The sequence below is a fragment of the Polypterus senegalus genome, chromosome 2, assembly GCF_016835505.1.
Source record: "Polypterus senegalus isolate Bchr_013 chromosome 2, ASM1683550v1, whole genome shotgun sequence".
Taxonomy (NCBI): Eukaryota; Metazoa; Chordata; class Cladistia; order Polypteriformes; family Polypteridae; genus Polypterus; species Polypterus senegalus.
This window is the reverse complement of record NC_053155.1, coordinates 100654337-100673894: the sequence shown is the minus strand read 5'-3', so window position 1 is coordinate 100673894 and position 19558 is coordinate 100654337. Positions and strand designations below refer to the sequence as shown.

Here is a 19558-nt window from a genome sequence, read left to right as displayed (position 1 = left end):
CTACTTTTTCACACTTGGCTTCTGAATGCTAGCTTTTTATAATAAAAAATCAAAGTAAAATCTTTGACATGCTGTTTGAATTTTAGGACATGTTTACTGATGTCCGGAGATTGTAGAACCATAGAACTCCCTTCAGTCATTTATAAAACAATCATTATACAACAAACATGACAAGACCTACTCTGTAAAACTTCTAATTTATAGTCAGAAGTAGGCAGTGTGGCAGCCCTCCTTGTACTGAATTACACCAAAGTGTGTACAAGTTGTGAACTAAGGGTCTGATCAAACTATCCCTTCTACTTATCATACTTATCACTGTTGGTTCAAAGTCGGATAAACACAGCAGTCGGTCATACCTTATGATTGCATATGGACGCCTCTTACAAGGCAAACAGACATTACAGTATAAGGCAGTATCATGCTGAACCTCATTTGGTTTCAGAGACCAAGTAGTATGAACACTGAGATAAGGAGTATGCTGGGGTAAGGAGTCACCTGTTTCTGTTTTGTAGCAGCAGCCATAGCACTTGCCCTTCAGGAGAAGTCATCCACATGAAGCTAAGCAGATTCAGACCCGCCCAGTACTTGGATGGGAGACCTACTAGGAAAAGTACAGTTTGCTGCTGGAAGAGGTGGTGGTGAGTCCAGTAGAGGGCGCCTACTGTGATATAAATGTGGATCCCAATGCCTCATTGAAGTGATGGGGACACTGTGCTGTAGATATGGCACCGTCCTTCGAATGAGACGTAAAACTGAGGTTCTGACTCACTGTGGTCATAAAAGATACCTGGGCATCTTTCGTAAAATCTTTCGTATCCTGATATAAAGGTTAAAGTGTCCACCACAGCCTAGTTATTCTGGCCCCTGCTTCTAATTGGCTGTCTCTCTCTCACCACTTCACTGCCAAATAGCTAATGTGTGGTGAGCATACTGGCACAAAAATGGCTGCCATTAGTGGTGGTTGAAGTGACTCCACACTTACTAAACTGTTTTGAGTAGTAAGAAAAGTGCTATAGAAATGTAAAGAATTGGTATTATTTTCTAGTGAATAAAATGCAGTTACTTATTTTCACAGATTCTTGTTTATTATGGTATAATAGAGTAGTGACATATTGTTTATTTGTTGGACTTGGGTGTAACAATTTCACTGTATTCTAGACATGTCACGTACTTCTACTACTTACTTTATTGCAAAGCTGTAGCTATTACATTGACAAACCTGTCCGAGTCTAAACATCCAAGTTTCAGAAGAGAGACCTTTTATTTTGTTCTCCAAATGTAAATACCAAGTCACAGTTTGAGTGTGTTCTCATGGACATACATGCCAATGGCACTGTGATCTCTGCCATGACAAAGCTCAAAATTGGAGTGCAGGCCTCAAAAAGCCATCAAAATCTAGACCTGTTCAGGCCTCATCCAAGGCATCCTAGCCCCAAACTCAAAAAACAGGCTTGCAGCCTGCACTGATCCAAAAATGGGCCAAGTGCTTTTTAAATGTTCAAAAAAGGGAAATCTGAAGGGTGGAAAACCGTTAAAGAATCTGTTCAAAAGACAAAGCTAAGTTCCTTTAATATTTAAATATTTGACAATGAAGATTCAAAAAGGTTGGATTGAAAAATATGTCATGTATTTCCTAGGCATGTAACTGGCAACTAGTTAGGATAAAAAACCAAAACCATGACCACAGAAATTCAAGGACTTGATACCAAAGTACAACAGACACACCAAAACCAAAAATACAAAAAGGGGCTGCCAAAATAATGATAAAAAACCCAAACCACCGAAAAAAGACATTGAAACATTTAAACTATCAATTAACCTGACTATTGGGATGACACCCCCAGATGCATTACAGGCTGCACTAAGGAATGCTGCCAGGACTGTGTAGTGCCCTTTATGTATTTGTGCCCCTGAGCTTAGCCCACCACACTGAACACAAATACACACATACTCATAAATAAGAGGTAGGGAATGTGGACTCATACAGCGCATTGACGCACCCACCACATGATGAACCATAAGCGCTCCGGGATTGTTTGCTAAGGAGGACACAAATTTTGGCATAAGGGTTAGGGTTGCTGTGCTTGCTAACCATTATACTAGAGAGTGGCAACGTGTTGACTTGCACATGTAAGTGAGAATCTTGTTAAACTCTGTAAAAGTGACAATAATCCACCTTAATAAAAGGGCAAATGTCTGTGTGTGTCAGAGTGTCTGTTCAGATTCTATGTCTCTGTCATATATACCATTATATATACCATTTTCTATGAAATACTTAAAAGCAGTGCTGCTTTGTGATGCACCATCTGTTGGAATGAAAAATGCAATGCATTGTATTACTGCCTGCATTCCAATCGATGGTGCACTGCAAACTTAAGCCTCAACCCATTTTAAACAAGTAGCACAGCTAGTTACTCTATAAAGCGTATAGTAATGATAAAGAGTTCAGTTGGAGGGCCCAAATTTGAGAAATCCAGTGGCAATTTTACTCTTTCATTGTTTACTGTAAGTGGGTTCAGACCAGTGATGTAGCTAGGGGCAGGCAGAGGGGTGGTCTGCCCTGGGCAGCACATTTTTGGGGGCAGCATTATTGGTCAAAAGGCTCAGTACAATTCGTGTGTAAGCAGCAGGGTTCAGGAAAATATCACACATGAATGAAAAAAGTAAAATACTCTTATTTTTTTCCACCAATGCTTCAAAAATAATTTTTCTGTGACGGCATCAGACACAGCAGTTGAAATTTATGAGGCAATAACAAAACTAAACGCAAACATTACACTGATGATAATTTCTAGGAAGATAAACAACTAATTTACAATTTAGAATTTAGTTTCGTTATCAATCTGAATGTGTTCTTGCTCTGCGCAGAAAACATCCTCACCTATCACTCGTACACTACACTGGTTCTGGTTTTCGCAGCGTAATTATATTAAATTAATAATCAGAACACGGCTTATCAGTGTGTCTATACTATGTTCTTGTCTAGATGATGCTTATAAGTAATTATATGTGAAAAATTATTGCTGTTTCTCTATAAATGAATAAATCAAGGCAAAATGTATCTTCATTTTTCTCTATATGTCATTTTAATTTTGTATTTAAATAGGTTAACATATTCAGGAATGTTGGAGGGCGGCACGCCACTGGCTCAGACAAGAGTGCTGGCTCCTTTCTATTTTGTAGCTAGCCCTGGCCCTCATGGTGGTATTTGTTATGGTGTACACCACACTCTAGCGACAAGTACAGTGAATCAGCTCCACACATTTGAATCATGTCTTTAACAAACGAGGCACACAGTACTTACAGAGCTTCATCGGCACTGTTGGCGCAGAGCGTGAGGTTGCATCCCCCCTTAACGCAGACCATCAGCAAACAGTCCCTTGTCATCCCCTCCGGTGGCTGCACATCTGACACAAAACAAATGATTGATGAACTGCGGGTTGCCAGTATTCCTCCAAGCAGTGCATCCTCATCTTTTTAATGTCTAGAAAATAATCTCCTGAAGGCCTCCGCTGCCCCAGGGCCTAACATCCACTTTTGGTATCTGAGCACGGTGGTCCCCAGGAGGCACAATTACCAAGCTTAATCATAAGCAAATCTCCAGGAAGCCTGTCAAGGCCAAGTGTCTTCTCTCTGCAGTTCATAGTGTAAGAAAAGGAGGAGAGAGCTGAGGCGCCTGGAGCCAGTGATAACTGCATATAGCGCCGTTCATGGTGAGCATAAATCAAAAGGGCTTTGTATATAAATGAAACTGTGATGGGGCGAACTAAAACTGCATGCAACCATCAGAAAAACAAACTTCTTTACATTTCTGAGGAGACTGAGCCCCCACACATTGTCAAAGAGCTGCTCTCTCTTAGGGCCACAGTGCAGATTTAAAATGGAAGGAAGTGATGGAGGTTTTCAGTTCAGGCTTCAGGAAATTATGGGGGTCTTACAGACTAACAGGTGAACCAGCACACTGAGAACTTTGAACTGAATAAGGCCAGCACTCACAAAGAGAGTCTGCAGGTAGGGGTCCAAAGTCATTTAGGATCTTAAACCAAGGAGCTGCCAGACTCGACCAATTCATTGGATGTCTCCGAGCAGCTCACTTGAATTGTCTGGGTTCAAACAGAATAGTCATGTACTGTATAAGTAAGGGTCTTATTTATAATATATTTAGACATGCTGCATGGGGGGCCTAGTGGCCAATGGGATGACATGTTGACCCGCACATGCTAGTTAAGAATTTCCTGCAATGGGCTGGTGCCCCATCCAGGGATTTTTTTCAGCTTTGAGGCTATTGCTTGCTGGGATTGGCCCTAGCTGTCCCATGACCGTGTTCCAAATAAGTGAATTTGGTAGATGGATGAATGGATACTAAGAATTTCACTGTAGTCTGTACAAATAACAATTTTGGCCCAAGACCCTATGCGTTCGAGTACGCCCAGGAAGGCTGTTAAGTCAGGCCAACCACTGTTGAACACTGTTGAACTGATCTAGTCCTCCAACTGTGGAGATTACATGCAATTTGTAACTTGCGTTACGTCACCATATGCTCCCTCCAGCTCTTTGCTACTTATATCTGGGAGGATGAAGACCCTATGTCTGCTTCTGGGAGGGATTTAGACATGTTAAAAAAATAGACTTTATCCTTCTTGCTTTTGACCTTTGTGTGTGGAAGTGTCAAAGGTACTGACATGAACAAAACCTCCCATTGTGCTCTACTAACCACCCCCCCATTGTAACGAATCTCATATGGTAGTTTATAAGAAACTCAAGTGCAGAACACAGACGTCAAGGCCTGCAGGGCAGTCACAGCCACCCTGGACACAAGTTCTAACACAATTGCCCACCTCATACCTGCACATTCCTGGCCCACTCTCATTGCAGTACATTTCTGCTTTAAGTAGATGCGGCCTTCATAGTCCTTGCGGCTCTCATCCTGGTAGTAGACCAGATTTCCATCCATCCAGATGTCGACCCAACTCTTTTTCCAGCGATGCAGGACTGAACCTAAACAGAAAGAACTATGAAGAGCAATGTACAGAAGTGGTCTATAAAACTGTTGTTGCTAGCAATATGTCTGCACTGTTACGTAATTAGTCAGTCATTTGTGGTTGGGCAATGCACAAAACATGACATGTCTCAACCTGAGAAGTTATTTTTATTTTAAAATTATTTTTTTTTAAAGTGCTTTAATAACTTTTAAAATGCCTTGTGTGGTTTTTGGTAGTAATTCTAGTCCCAAAAACAAAGAATAAATTATTTATTCTTATTGAATTTTTTTTTATGTAAGGAAACGATTAAATATGTTTTAATTTTTAAAGATCTTGTAAATGACGACACTGATTAAGTTAATCTGCGAGAGACAAACGTATTTTCGTCCAACAAATATCATACCGCTGTTAGTTGTATCATGAAAATAACCCAATACACAGTAAATTATTTAACTCAATTTGGCAATGTTGGCTATACGCTGCCAATGTGGTGCAGTTGCACCGCATTATCACCTGATCTACTGTTACCCGAACGTTCGCGACAGATACCGATACATCTAGGAACTTTCTGGATTGTAAATACGCGACTATAAAAGCAGCAGCAGCGGCACCGCTCGTCAGTTAGTCATTAGATCTATGACTTAGTAATGTTTTATTTAATTTTAGTTATAATGCATTCATTGTGATTATAGGCTTGCAAATTTAAATTTGAAATAAAAATGTAAAAAATTAATTTTGATGTTTTGTTCATTTATTTGGCGCGCCCCACAGTTTGAGAACCGCTGCCCTAGCACATTTGAAGAACTGCCAGGAACTGTGGGAGGCCGTCACTTAAATAGGATGGAGGGGATTGGCAGGTGGCCCCGCCTCTTAAGGAGCCACCAATAAAACACAAGGCTACAGTCATCTACAAATGAACACAAAGACAAATGTACATAATAAACTAAATAAACATTAATATAAAGAAATGGTATAAAATAAAACAAAACAAACTAGAAACACCACCTTGAACCCCAGCCAGCGGGAAAATGCTGGGCTGAACCATGACAGTCAGCTATGCACCGTCATGTCAGCGCAGATCCTCGCTCTCAGCTTACCTGCTGGAAGAACAGGCAGGAGTACATCTGTACCAATTAAAAAAATTAGGGAGGTAGAAGTCAAAACTAGATTAACGAGAAAACTGAGTGCCACGTTAAACTGAGAACCAAAACAGTAATCGTTAATTATGAAGCAAACTCAAACACAACTAAACAAACCAAAAAAAAACAATGACATGTTTTATCCACCGTTGACACCTCCATATTTATAGCATTACTTTCATTGCATCATCTGTGTGATGACTCCAGACAGTGTGGCATAAAAACAAAAAAAAAATGTTAATACATATTAACATTATTAAGATGAAACGGAAATCAAAAATAAATAACAAAATTGAAAGGGTCAATAAAATCCACATGCAAATACAAAATCACCAGAAAAAAATAACATAAAACCAAAAGCATAACAAGCAGAATGAGAAAGGCTTTCTCAAACAGAGAATTCTAAGCTTGGTGAAAACAAGCAGAGGTTAGAAGCAAGGAAGTCAAACTGAACAATTGAACGGATGAAGTGACAAAGCGAGAATCCGAGTCTAAAGAGCGAACCGAATTTTAGGAGACAAACTAACTGAAAGATTTCCCTTTCAAAAAAAATAAAAACAAAGTCCAACACATACATGACTCCTTTGTGGGTTTAAACCAAAGCTACTGAACTGATAAACTGAACGTGTTTCTATTTGTTACTTTTGTTAAAAGGAAATAAATGGGACTACCAGCATGCTTCTCTCGATCCTGGGTTTTCCTACACTTGACCATTATATATTGTAACAAAGGCACTATATCGCGCCCGACCTGACACAGACTGGACATGGAGGCACATGTAAAAGAAGCAAACTATTTCTTTTTCTTCACCCGTGGGGCACGTCTTCCCCGTAATCCCCACAGGCACAATACCAGTCCCAAGCACATCACACAAAGTATCACAAAGTACTGTCCCTTTTCACCACCACTCCTCCCAGGCAATCATGTCCTCCTCCATCCGACTCTGGCCACTGAGTGGTGGTCGCTGGCTCCTTTTATTGGGCACCCCGAAGCGATCCAGTTGGTTGATTGCCGACATCAAGGATTGCAGTACTTCAAGGTGTGGCAAAACCAGTGTCAAGAAGAGTCCAGCAGCTCCTGTCGCAGCACCCCCTGGTGGCGCCTGTGGAACATAACAGGGCTGTGGAGAACTCCATCACCCATGGAGCTCTGCGGGAGGCTGAGGCACCAAGGCAACACAGGGGGGCTGCCATCCAGCGACCAGGGGGGGAGGTATTGCACTGTCCAGAGCTGCTCCCCCTGTATATATAGTGAAGGGACATGAGACCCGGCTGTCCACCACTATATATATATATATATATATATATATATATATATATATATATATATATATATATATATATATATATATATATATATATATATATATATATATATATATATATATATATATATATATATATATATATATATATATATAATATAGTAACAGATAGAGGGCGCTATCGTCCTCTTGAACCCTCGGACAATACGTCAGACACCAGGTAAAAGTCCAATAGTTGACTTTATTAATAATCAACAGTGCACAAAGCACCCTCCTCTCCACAATACTCATACAAATACAAATACCAATAATCAATAACAATACAATCCTCCACTCCCAGATGCGTTGCCACCCTTCCTCCCAGCTCAGCTTGCCGTCTGGGATTTCCCATGGTCCTTTATAGTCCTTGACCCAGAAGTGTTTCGTCCTCTCTATCCATGTGACTAGCAACACTTCCGGGTCAGATAAAAACTCCTTTTTCTTCAACTTGACTAAGACGTACTTCCAGGTTATAGGTGAATCCACAGTCTCTTTGTCTTCCTGTAGCGTCACCTGCAGGTCCCCATGGTATCCATCGGGGCTGTGATGAAAAACTCCACTGTCCATGATGCCCTGCTGGAACTCAGGGCACCTCTATGTTGCATGCAGGGCTCCACCTGGCGGCCTGGGGGTATTGGCCGGGATGAAAGGCTGGCCAAATCCCACAGTATATATATTTATTTCTATATATATATTTATATTTATTTCTATATATATATATATATATATATATATATATATATATATATACATGTATATATATATATATATATATATATGTATATATATATGTATGTATATATATATATATATATATGAATATATGTATATATATATGTATATTTATTCATTTATTTATTATATATATATATATATATATATATATATATATATTTAAGATATATATGAATAGTTTACTGTCAGATAATGCAAAGAGTAAGCGACACGTGTTTCGCCCTAATTCTGGGCTCATCAGGCGTACACACTCACTGCATCCCCTCTCGGGGATCGAACCTCGGACGTCAGCATCAGAGGTGAAGCCTTTTTATGTTGCGCCACGGCGTGTGGTTCGTTTATTTGACAGCATGTAGATCGGGGTAATTACATTCATGGAATTTGTAGTCTGAAGCACAATCTGATAGTATAAAAGAGGGCACCGTGGCAGATGTTTGCCAACTTGCAGACCAACCACAAGCGTTACCTGGTAGGTAACCACCCATACAATCAGATTGTGATTCAGACTCAACCCCCTCATTTGGTTTGACTGTGTCCTGCCTCAAACTTTTTGCCCCTGAGAGGTACCTTTTGGTTTTTTGTTCCTTTTTATTACAGTGTGAATGACAGTGCCACCTGTGAAACACCAGAACAGACCGAAGGCAGACAAGCTTAAAATGACTTACACGTGCTGCTTCTAGTTCAATTATAAAGATCATTGATCGCTTATGGGATGTCTGAGATTACAAATGCAATGGCACCACTTTATTTTCTTTTGCCCCTGTGGCTTGCTAGTCACATCTGTCCTGTGTAATAGCCTGAGGCAATGCCACACAGCTCTCAAGGTAGAGTGCATGAAGGGTGATGTATATTGGGCTTTAAATAAAGACGAGTGATCAGCCATGTCCTCTCAGCTCTGCTCCTGTCTTGTGGTGCACACTCCTCCTCCTCCTCCTCTAGGCAATATGACAGCTCTAAAGTCACTCCAACATTGAGGTAAACTGTGCAATAGATTTAAGCTATGTTTCCATTAGATTTAACAAAATAAGGATACGTGCTTTCATACAACAAGCCTGCTATTTAAAAACCAACTGCTCGTATTTAAGAACAAGGAATTAACAAGGCAATTTACTTTCCAACAGTGATTAACAGAAAGTAATTATATTAGGTAGGAAGTGAAAGAAACAAAATGCGCTTGCAGCATGCAGTTAGCAAAAAAGGAAAAACAAAACAGAAGCTCACCATCTGTGCACAGTAAATCCAGAAAGGTATCATTTAATTTGATACCCCGCGTTACCACTAGATGGCACAGTTTAGCACAGAAATCAGTGTGAGTAATCCAGATGTTCCAAAATGATTTCCTGTACTTACAAAAAGTAATCAAAACGACTGGAACACTGACTACCAAGACACATTGTTGTGCTGAAATATATAATGTTAGCTGTTTTAAAAGGAAAACTCAATTCTCTTTTTACTTTATACCATACTGCAGAATGGAATGTTATTTGAGTGCTGTAGATGTGAGCAGGAGTTACTCAGGTTGCCTGTTTGTGGGCGAGCCTTGAAACTTTTAGCAAGACGGCAGGAGTTGTATGAAAAATCTGCTGAGCAGATTAGACTTTTACTGACTTTAAAAGGATTTGCTTCTGTTTGCTTGTTTCCTATTCTCATGTCCAGCTATCTTTTTTTATTATTATTCTATACAGAGTGATATGCAATCCCAACAGTAGCAAAGAACTGCAGTTAAAGATGTGGGCCATCACTCCGGGTGTCCCTGGTATTCTGTCCGACAGCACCTCCAGGTGTGGCAGAAGTGCTGACGTCCAGGGATCCACAGTCATCCGGGCACCCCCTGGCGGTGGCCTTGGGGCCCTATAGGGTTGAGCTTCCATGCTCAATTCCCGTGGCCCCCATAGAAACCAGGGCGGCTGCCCTTTCATTGTCCGGGAGAGGTATAGTCCCTCTCCCGGTCCTTCTAGGCATCCCGGCTGGGCACAGCCCCCAGCTGCCTAACAAAATATGTATATATAGTTATGTCTATGAATTTTCACAAAAATAAGTTTGAAAAAGAAACTTAATTTTAAATAGTGATTGCTGAAGAAATGAGTGTAACTGTAAAGTGCCACCCTGATCTCATCTCCGGTATAGTAGGAGGCCCGTATTAACATCTCAATGCCTGCAAACTAAACTCCAAATTCATCAAGCGTGTTCATTTGGTGCTGTTGTGCCAGTACGAGTCAGAAACTATGAAAGACATTTCTAAGTTGTTTGAATCCAGGCAGGGTCTGTGCTGCAGTTGTTCAGCTGACCCATTGTAAGACAGCATCTGCTACAGGGGGTAGACATTTGTAACATTAACAGACTACCTTCTAAACCAGCCACTCTGGAAGACAACATTCAGTGTTGCTTTTTAGTTTCTTGGCCTCTAGTACCATTTGCTCTTGGGCTGGCATCGACCATTTGTGAATATGTGCCATGTCAGATGGCAGCATCAATGTCTCTTTGGTTTAGGAACTTCATCAGCCTATGTTTTTCTATTTTCTTTTATCTTTGCCCTACATGTAATTTCAGCTTCACGTGTCAACCCTTCATTTTCTGGTTTAAATTGTGTATTTCAGTATTTCTAATGTTGTTACATATGCCAGCCTGAATTTAGACAATAAGAAACTAGCAAGAAGCCTCGGCATGACCAACGCCCAACTCGGGGGCTCACCTCACTCAAATGAGTTTGTTCTAGATAATCTCTGTGACGCTTAAGACGCTGCCAGGCAGTTTGTTTAAGCACCTTTTGAATAAAAGCTTATCCTCTTGTAAGCCGCACTATGTGGCCACTCATTTTGCACAAATTTCTCCTGTTAAAAACAAGCTGAGGTTTAGCGGTGCTGCTACTTTGGCACAGACCGCTCCTAAATGCTGATTATCAATTCACTGCTGCCACCCTGAAGCAAAAACAGTGGCAAGAAGAAGAAAAAGACAACCCGTGGAGTTAAGACAGAAAATCCGGCAGCCTGGCTGATTAGCTGTGAGCCTCACCTCACTTCTGACCTGCTGCCGGCAGAAATCGTGCCAAGGAGGTTCAGTGCATGTTTGCTTATCCACGTACCTCAAGCTTAAAATGCGTTAACAAAGAAATCCTTTTTTTTCTTCAAACTTTATATAATAAACTAGTGAGCCACCTCATAATGATCAGCAGAAAGAATTTTTGTAAATTAAAAATATGGAAATGTTAAACTTTCTAATTTGTATTCCTTATCAAACACTACTACTTTTCCTAGATTTGAAAAATTATCAATTAGTAAACATTTGGTGTACATAAGAAAAAGTAAAAGACATGCATAACCACACAAAAGAACTCTAATCATTTGTTAAAATCCTCAAATGCAATGCAAGAGGCAGCAGTGGGAGTCAAGAAATTTCACTTTTAGCTGCGCCTAGTAAGAGTTCAGTACTTCATTCTTTTTGGCGTCTCCACCACTATAACTCTCTCTAACAGTAAACACCATGAAATGAATCTTTTGTTTTCTGATGGTACTTCCATCACTAGAAGTATTGCAAGCAGAACGCAGATTTTCTCTGCTAATGCCACCTCGGAGTGGTGATCGATGGCCAGCTATCCTGCACTGATCATGTTGCAATGGCCTCTCAGCCTTGCAGATTTACCCTACATGACATCCACAAGATCAGACCGTATCTGACAAAGTATACAGCACAACTCCTGGTCCATGCTTTGGTACTGTCATATCTGGACTACCGCAGTATGTCACCAAACCGCTCCGAATGATTCAAAATGCAGCAGCCGAGGCAGGCACACATCACTCCTCCTTTCAGATGACTACATTGGTTCCCTGTAGAGGCACACATTGGGTTCAAATCCTTGATGCTTGCCTACAAGAGCAGTCAATGGGTCAGCAGCTGTATATATGGAGACACTTGTGTGGCATCAAATCTCAGTCCAGAAACCTCATGTGTCTCTCCTGGCTGGTGGAACAAGCTGCCCACCTCCACTTGGAATTTTGACTCCCTCAATGTGTTAATGAAGTGTATGAAGTCTTTTTTGTTTGGTGAATTTCTACATATTTGTTCGGTTACGGTGATCAACTTTGTACCCTAGGCCTCTAACACTTATTCCCAAACTTATGTTTCAAATATATTGTCCTCTTTTTTAAGTCACTTTGGATAAAAGCAACTGCTAAACAATTAAATAAAATCTGACTCTTCTTTTCTACAAATACATTTGGTACTCAGTACCTGTCTCATTCATTGTTCTTGCCAAGCTGCAGATACTTGCTGACATGTACTGTATGGACGCCTTTAACATGCCATTAACCTTTCTGACGTGTCACTTCACTGACTCAGTCACACTTTTTTGATGACCTGATTTGTTCAACCTCAGTCTGTTTTTTCTTCCTTTGTCTTCCATGTTTTTCACTCCTAGTTACTCCATCCACATCTTTTCTTCTTCATGTGTATATTCTCCTTTCACTCCAATCATTATGTATGACCTCTCCTTCTTGTTCTTGAAACTTCCTCTCCTTTCAGTCCCTACATGCCACTCACTGTGCAGCACCCACTCTGGAGTTGGTACATTTTTAAAATTGAGCGCTACAAGAAATATAGGATCTCCTGTTCATGTCCTGCTCAAAAGTGCAGTGCAAACAAATGTTCTAAACAAACTTTATTCATTCATAATTCATAAAAATTACTTACAAATGCTTTGAAATTAGTTTATTTATTTTTTGTCTGGCGGCTCCTGACTCACCAGTACGAGAAAACGTTACATATGATATGCTGTTCGACTTGTCACTATGTCTGGTGTAATGGACAGCTGGGGCACCTTCTTAAGGGAAGGACCAGGAGAAGGAGCTTACATGGGGCAATACCTCCCATGGAACAACAAAGGGTAGCCCCCCAGCTTGCTGTGGTGCCACGGGTTTAGAGCTTGGAAGCCCAACCCTGCTGGGGCCCATGGCCATCACCAGGGCGCATAGGGGGAACACCTGAGTCTATCTCTGCAGGACTGCCGCCACACCCAGAAGTACGCCCAGAATGAGATCATGGGACACCTGAGGCATTTCCGGGTACTCTATAAAAGGAGCTGCCTCACTCCATTCAGGGAGCCAGAGTTGGGAGGAAGAGAACAAAGCTTGATGGAAGAGTGGAGGCGAAAGAGGGAGGGACAGAGAAGTGCTGTTTGCTTATTTGACTACACTTACCGTATATACTCACATATAAGCCAAGTCTTGAAACCCAAAAAATCGATCATAAAATCAGACCCCGACTTATACTCCTGTTCAAAAATGCGACTGTTACATTTTTTTTTTTTCCAATCTTTTTGCCTCCTCCAAAGTTGCATCAGTTTCTCAGATGCATCGAATTTTGTTGCAGCAGCACAGTTACCAATTTCTCTCACTATTTTAACGACGTTTAATTTAAAACCAGCCTCATATTTTCTTCTGATAGAATGCTCCATCGTGGATAAGGGATGCTCTTACGATAAAAGTTTATGAGGGTGTGAGATACAAAAAACACAAAGCAGTGCAAACGTCACTTCAGAATAGTTCAGGTATTACCGTGTGGTCACGCAGGCACAACACATAGAAAAAAAGGCAGTGTGCTCCGTGGTTACTCTCTCAGGTGGGTGTTAGCATATCATAATCACTTGGACCAATAGTGTGAGTTTTCCGCATTCGACTTAAATGACTGACATTATGAAATACCAGAAAGTATATGATAAAGTCTTATCCGCGGGTATATACAGTATTACTGTGGTGGGAACAGATGAAGAGCATTTCCCACTTACAAATAAAAGCATGTGTATTGCTGCATTTGTGCCCAGTGTCTATTGTGTCGGGTGGTTGTCACACTGGTTCTGCAAGACGTTGAGCTTTTTGGTGTCCCCCTCTGTTTTTTCTAGATATGAAAATCCTCACTTTTAGGCCATTTATGGAACATATTTTGGTACCCTTATATTAAGTAGTAAACTAATAGATGTCTTCAGTACAAATGATCAGAAGTACTTGAAGTTGTACATGCCATATCAACCAACCCCTGTGGTTTACCCCTTCATGGGATATGAGGTGTCAGAGCTACTCCTTTTCATGAAACTTTGAAAAAATGGGGTCTAGTAATGTAGTGATGTGGGGTGTTCTTGTTTTATGCTATCTGGAGATTGCTAATGATGAATATGATCATATGTGTTGATATTTGATTCTTTACCGGTGGTCCTAGTCCTCTATAGTCACTCCCAGAAGGTTAAAATTGACAAATTTCAAACATAAGCATGTGGGGTATTATTTTAGACTATTTCAAGTTCAGTGATTGCGAATATAATCCCATTTTTAATTTCTGATCCTTTACTGTGGATCTAGCTCTCTATGTACTTCAATCAGAGGGTGAAATTTACACATTTCTATTACAATCAAATATATTTACATTTTAAACATTTAAACTGAAGCACACCTTTTAATATTACAAACATCTGACACAAGTCTTCATGTTTGTTATTTACTTCTACTTGATAATATAAATCCTGACATTTTTGAAGCACACCCCAAGTTAGGGTGGTTTACACTAATTCAGACTTTTTTTTTTTCTTTTTCAGGTAGGCTACACACGATATTGAAAGCCATTTATATTTGTTCATTTTGAAATGTATGTTTGTTTTCTATATAAAAAGTCTTGTGTTGTGATGGATGACCATGTATGGAAGCTTTTCAGTGTAATGCAAGGTTATCATAATCTGATTGCAAATAACTCCAGGGTAGGGGTCTCCATGTGACACTATAATAGATGGTGCCCGCTGGTTAATTACTCCTGGCACTCGGAGGTAGGCAGAAGAGAATGGGAGATGGCCAGGAGCCGGTCAGGAATTTTCCAAGCTATCAAATAGCAACAGGGACTCCTGGTAACTTCCACATGGCTGCATACTCCACTTCACAGTGAGACCTGTCAACCAAGGGTTTGGGGGTGTAGGGACACCAGTGGGAGTTCTACCAGGACAGTTCCAGAAGTGATGTATGGGCTATGTTCCTTGCTAAGACCTCAAAAAAGCCCCCTCCAGCCATTGAGCTTGTGCATTGGGAGTACATCAAATGACAAGCACTCAACTGACAGAAAAATAGAGCAGACAATGAAGAAAGGAGGAAAGAGTGAGAAGGAGGAAGAGACATACTAAGAGGTAGGAAAATGGGCCAGCCACGCTACCAAGCAGTATGTCCTGTACACTTGTTTAGTTAAGCTTTACTTTTATTATTTTTTATTGTTTTGTACAGTAGTCTCTACTATCTTAAAAGATTTTGTAATAAAACCATTTTTTTCATATATCAGCCTTGTTTGCAACTTTTGGGTTAGGACCTGCTTGAGAATGCCCCCAAAAGGTACCATATATAAAGGTACCATATATAAATAAAATGTATTATTATTTATTATTATTATTATAATTGGTGTTAATGGTGTTATATAAATACAGATTGATTGATTGATTGATTGATTGATTGATTGATTGATTGATTGATGTAAAAAAGTACAGAGTCAAGAGAGAAGAGATTCACCGCCGTCATTTGTGTCAGATCTGCCACAATCAAATATGGACTCATTGCAGAACGCAGTGTGGACAGAGCACTTCACTTCCAATCCCCACAGTAGCCTTATGCTTCCTTTTTTCTCTTCTACTTTCTGATATTTTGTAACTCACTTAGTTGTGGGGTAGTTTATAGTGGGTAAGAAGAATAACAGAAAGAAAACAGAGACTATTATACACCCCTAGCCCACTTTATAAATATAATTCATTCCATGAAATATATGAAAGTTTCTATACTGAGCATGATATTCCCATTATCACTTCTGGAAAGCAATCTAAACAAAACAAAAGTTCTAACTAAAATTAATTTCATGTGAAACTCACCCCAAACCAAAATAATGTAAAGTACATTCTTCTAAACGTATTAAATAAAGCGCCTCTCATTTAATAAGCTAGCCACTGAAATAAAATATTTAGGGAAAATGTTTTGTTCTTACATAAAATGTTACAGTATGCATGACAGATGACAAAACCAACACATTGAAATATTAAATAAATTAAAGCAAGAATTGAATAAAGAAGTCAAACAATTTAACAATACACTTACTGTTAGCAGAATACTGATTAGGCAAAAAGAGTTAGACAGCAATGGAAGGAGACACAAGTGAAGAGAAAACACTCTGAATGACCTGAAACGGGAGCCTGCAGCTTCCTCTCCTGCATCCATTTACTCGTAGATGTTAACAGACTTGTAAATTAAAACTCCTATATCTATCTATCTATCCATCCATCCATCCATCCATCCTGTGCCGTGTCTGTCTAAATCAGTCATCCTTCACTGGCATTTCAACCTTTTAAAACAGAAACACATTTTGTGGTGTCTGTTGAGTTCTGCTATCAAGGCCACCACATTAACCGATTAGCTCATTTTTAAATTGATGTGTCATTTTTTGCAATTTAAAAGAAATATTTGGATAAAGTGATTCCTTATCTTTGTTTTCTAATGTATATGATATCTACCTGGAGAGTGAATATTTCTGTGTAGAGTACTCTTTTGGAATTGTTTTGTAACTTGATTGAATTGCTCTGTTTAAGTGTTACTTTGCATTGTGCTTTGCTTTTCCCATCCAGCTCCTTTTGTTGGTATTTGGTGAGAAATGCTCTAGAAAATTATACTATAATTTTGAATGACGTTTTCAAACGTTATGTCTTTCTACAAATCCTGCCCCTATGTTTTCACTGTTTCCGAGACTTGTTTCATTTCTGACTCAAAGTAACACAAACAGCTACTGTAATCAGCACAAGACCTGCATGCTTGGCTCGTCACTCCACTCACTTTGTCTCCATAGATATCCACTTTTCATGAGAGCCATTCTTGCTTCTCTGCTCCAGTAGAGCTCGATGAAGGTGTCCCCGTGTGAGTGTGATGCTCTGCCGGTGGTACGGTCTCTCCACAGGTCCGTCTGCTCATAGACTGAGATGGCAGACTGTGAATGTGTTTTTGTCAGAGGCCGGCTGGGGTGAGGTCACTTGTAATCCCTCCCAGCTGACATTCTAGATAATACTCGATTAGTGGGACATATGCTAATTACAGCACACTTTGATCCTTTCAGGGAAACATCTGGACACTTCTAGTTCTTGCAGCTACTGTCTGCTGTCACTTCTCATCTATTTCAACATAAGGCAGTACCTCATCAGCTTTGAAAGACAAGTTTTTATTTTACATAGCACTTTTCCTAAGGACTGGCACAGTGTTTCACTACTTAACACTAACCACTGTTAAGCCCTGTTCAGCTCCTGGCTGGGTCTTCCTTGCACATTGTGTTCATATAGGTTTTCTCTAGGAATTAGGGTCTCCTAAGTCATACATTTAGGCTGTTTGGGGACTCTGAATTGGCCCAGTGCATGCCCTGTGATAAAATGGCATCAAGTCCAGTAAAAGGATAGATGGCATGATGGACAGGTCAATTCTAGGGATCGCGAAAAATCAAAGCAGTTGCAATATGTTTAAAAAGGTTAAAATACAAAGGAAATAAAAGGTGAATAGAAGATAGTGTTTTAAAGAGGACTCCAGTGACCTTAAAAGGATGTCTTAAAGGATGTGGTGATCGGAGAAGATTTTTAGGGTGGGCCCTGTCAACTGTAGAATTCTTTAAAGTGTCTGCAATATTGCTTGAAACCACTGAAAAACCACCAAGCGTTGCCCTCTGTCTGGCATCCAGCAGCATCTTACTGTCCATCCACAGTCTCCAGGCTGCCTCGGCCATACTGGTAATCTGGGCTCTGCTTTTCTCATCCTTCTCATTTTTCCATCTCTAAGCAGCAAGCAGCTGAGACATTTTTAATTTGCCAGATAACCTTACTTTTCACCTTAGCATGCTTGATGCCTACAGATAAAGCACGGCTTAAGCAGCTCTGCCATTAGATACATGATGAATGAACATTCAAGACTCTCATCATCTTTGTGACTACAGACCCTTCCTCTGCTGAACAACAGGTTTTCATTTGTCTAGTCTTCAGTCACTCTCTAAGAGACACATAAAAGGAAGGGCTGCCTCATATCAGGCCAGTCACTTTATCCCCAAGATAAACAGTATGGTTTTAATACACTTCTGTTCCTTCTGCTCTTGAACTGCATGAAGATATGAAAGGCACTATATGTAACATAAAGGGACTGGCTGAAAGGAGGCATCCTAGGCTGGCTGAGCTCTTTACAGAATGATCTTTCATACATTGCATGGTTCATTTTTAAAAAAGATCAGAGGTGGGATTTTACTGTACCAATATGGAGGGTCATAACCAGAAAGTCAAACTAATGTGCAACAAAGCTCGCCATGTGATCAAGGAATCCCAGTCTTAGAATCTAAGCAGGGTTTGGTGTTGAATCCACAAACTTGGATAATGGCTGATTATCGATGCCACCATAAATACCCTTGTGTAAATGACATCACAATACGCAACTTTCACGGTCACTTTTATGATATCGAGCAACTGCATCTTAATACACAAAACGGTGCTGTCTACTGAAAAATAAGATTGTGGGATGGTAAACAAAACAAAAAATAACAATAAAATAAAGCTAAATGTCACAAAAGAAAATGTAACAACTTAAAACTAAACTGAATTTCAGCATGGAACAAAAATCTAAAAAGAAATGTGCAAAAGCTTATAGTAAAATGCGTCAAGCAGATGAAAAATTAGCAAAGTACTAGAAGCCATAACATAATCCCCAGCTGCAGGCATCTGTCCAGCCAGCACTGTGAAGATGGAAAGAACACAACAATCTAGGAAATCAGTATCATGGTCAAGAACCCAAGAGCGTTCCTCAAGTCTGTAACAACATCAATGCACCAAACAGTGAGCATGAGGACCTTGATGGTGCGATTTCAAACTCCTGTTCCCATCAACACAAACAGAATGACGTAGAACATAACTTTTAAAATCTGGATTATGATGAATAAGCTTAAGATGGGAAACATGAAACGCAGGGTGAATCTGAAGTGGGCAAGAAGAGCCAATGTACTGTATATGAACCATTATCAACCTGTTTAATAATAGAATGAGGACCAATAAATTGTGGAGCCAACTTAGGGGATGGAACCCTTAGGTGGATGTATTTTGTAGTTTAACCACACCTTTTGCCCGCAACAATTTTTGACACCAGCTTCCACCATCTTCAGGTTCTCCTGAAAAAAACTCCACGTGTCATGTAAGCTAGTAAGGAATTCTGCCAAACTGGGCAATGATGAAGAAACTGATTTCAGCTGCAGTAAAGCAGGTTTAAATCCATAAAAACATTCAAAAGGTGACATCCTTACAGGAGCGCTGAGCAGACGTCTGCAGGCAAATTCAAAAATAGGCCACAAAGTGCATTCCTTAAATCATAATTGGCTTGTTCTGT

General features: G+C 40.1%; 1 protein-coding gene across 2 annotated transcripts in view; it reads right to left on the bottom strand.

The window, feature by feature from the left end:
- The window catches only part of plekhb1 (pleckstrin homology domain containing B1), a 32467-nt gene extending 15397 nt beyond the window's left edge, over nucleotides 1-17070 (bottom strand). Inside the window, exons 1-3 of one of the 2 annotated variants that reach the window (XM_039744266.1) lie at nucleotides 16994-17070; nucleotides 4846-4998; nucleotides 3305-3407 (exon numbers count right to left, since the gene is read on the bottom strand). In XM_039744266.1, coding sequence (XP_039600200.1) covers nucleotides 3305-3407; nucleotides 4846-4998; nucleotides 16994-17030 — 293 coding nt within the window. In that variant the 5' untranslated portion in view covers nucleotides 17031-17070. Of the gene's footprint in view, nucleotides 1-3304; nucleotides 3408-4845; nucleotides 4999-5987; nucleotides 6068-16993 lie in introns of those variants that run through there. The other variant, XM_039744265.1, reaches the window with a different exon arrangement.
- Between the last annotated feature and the right edge of the window lie 2488 nt (nucleotides 17071-19558).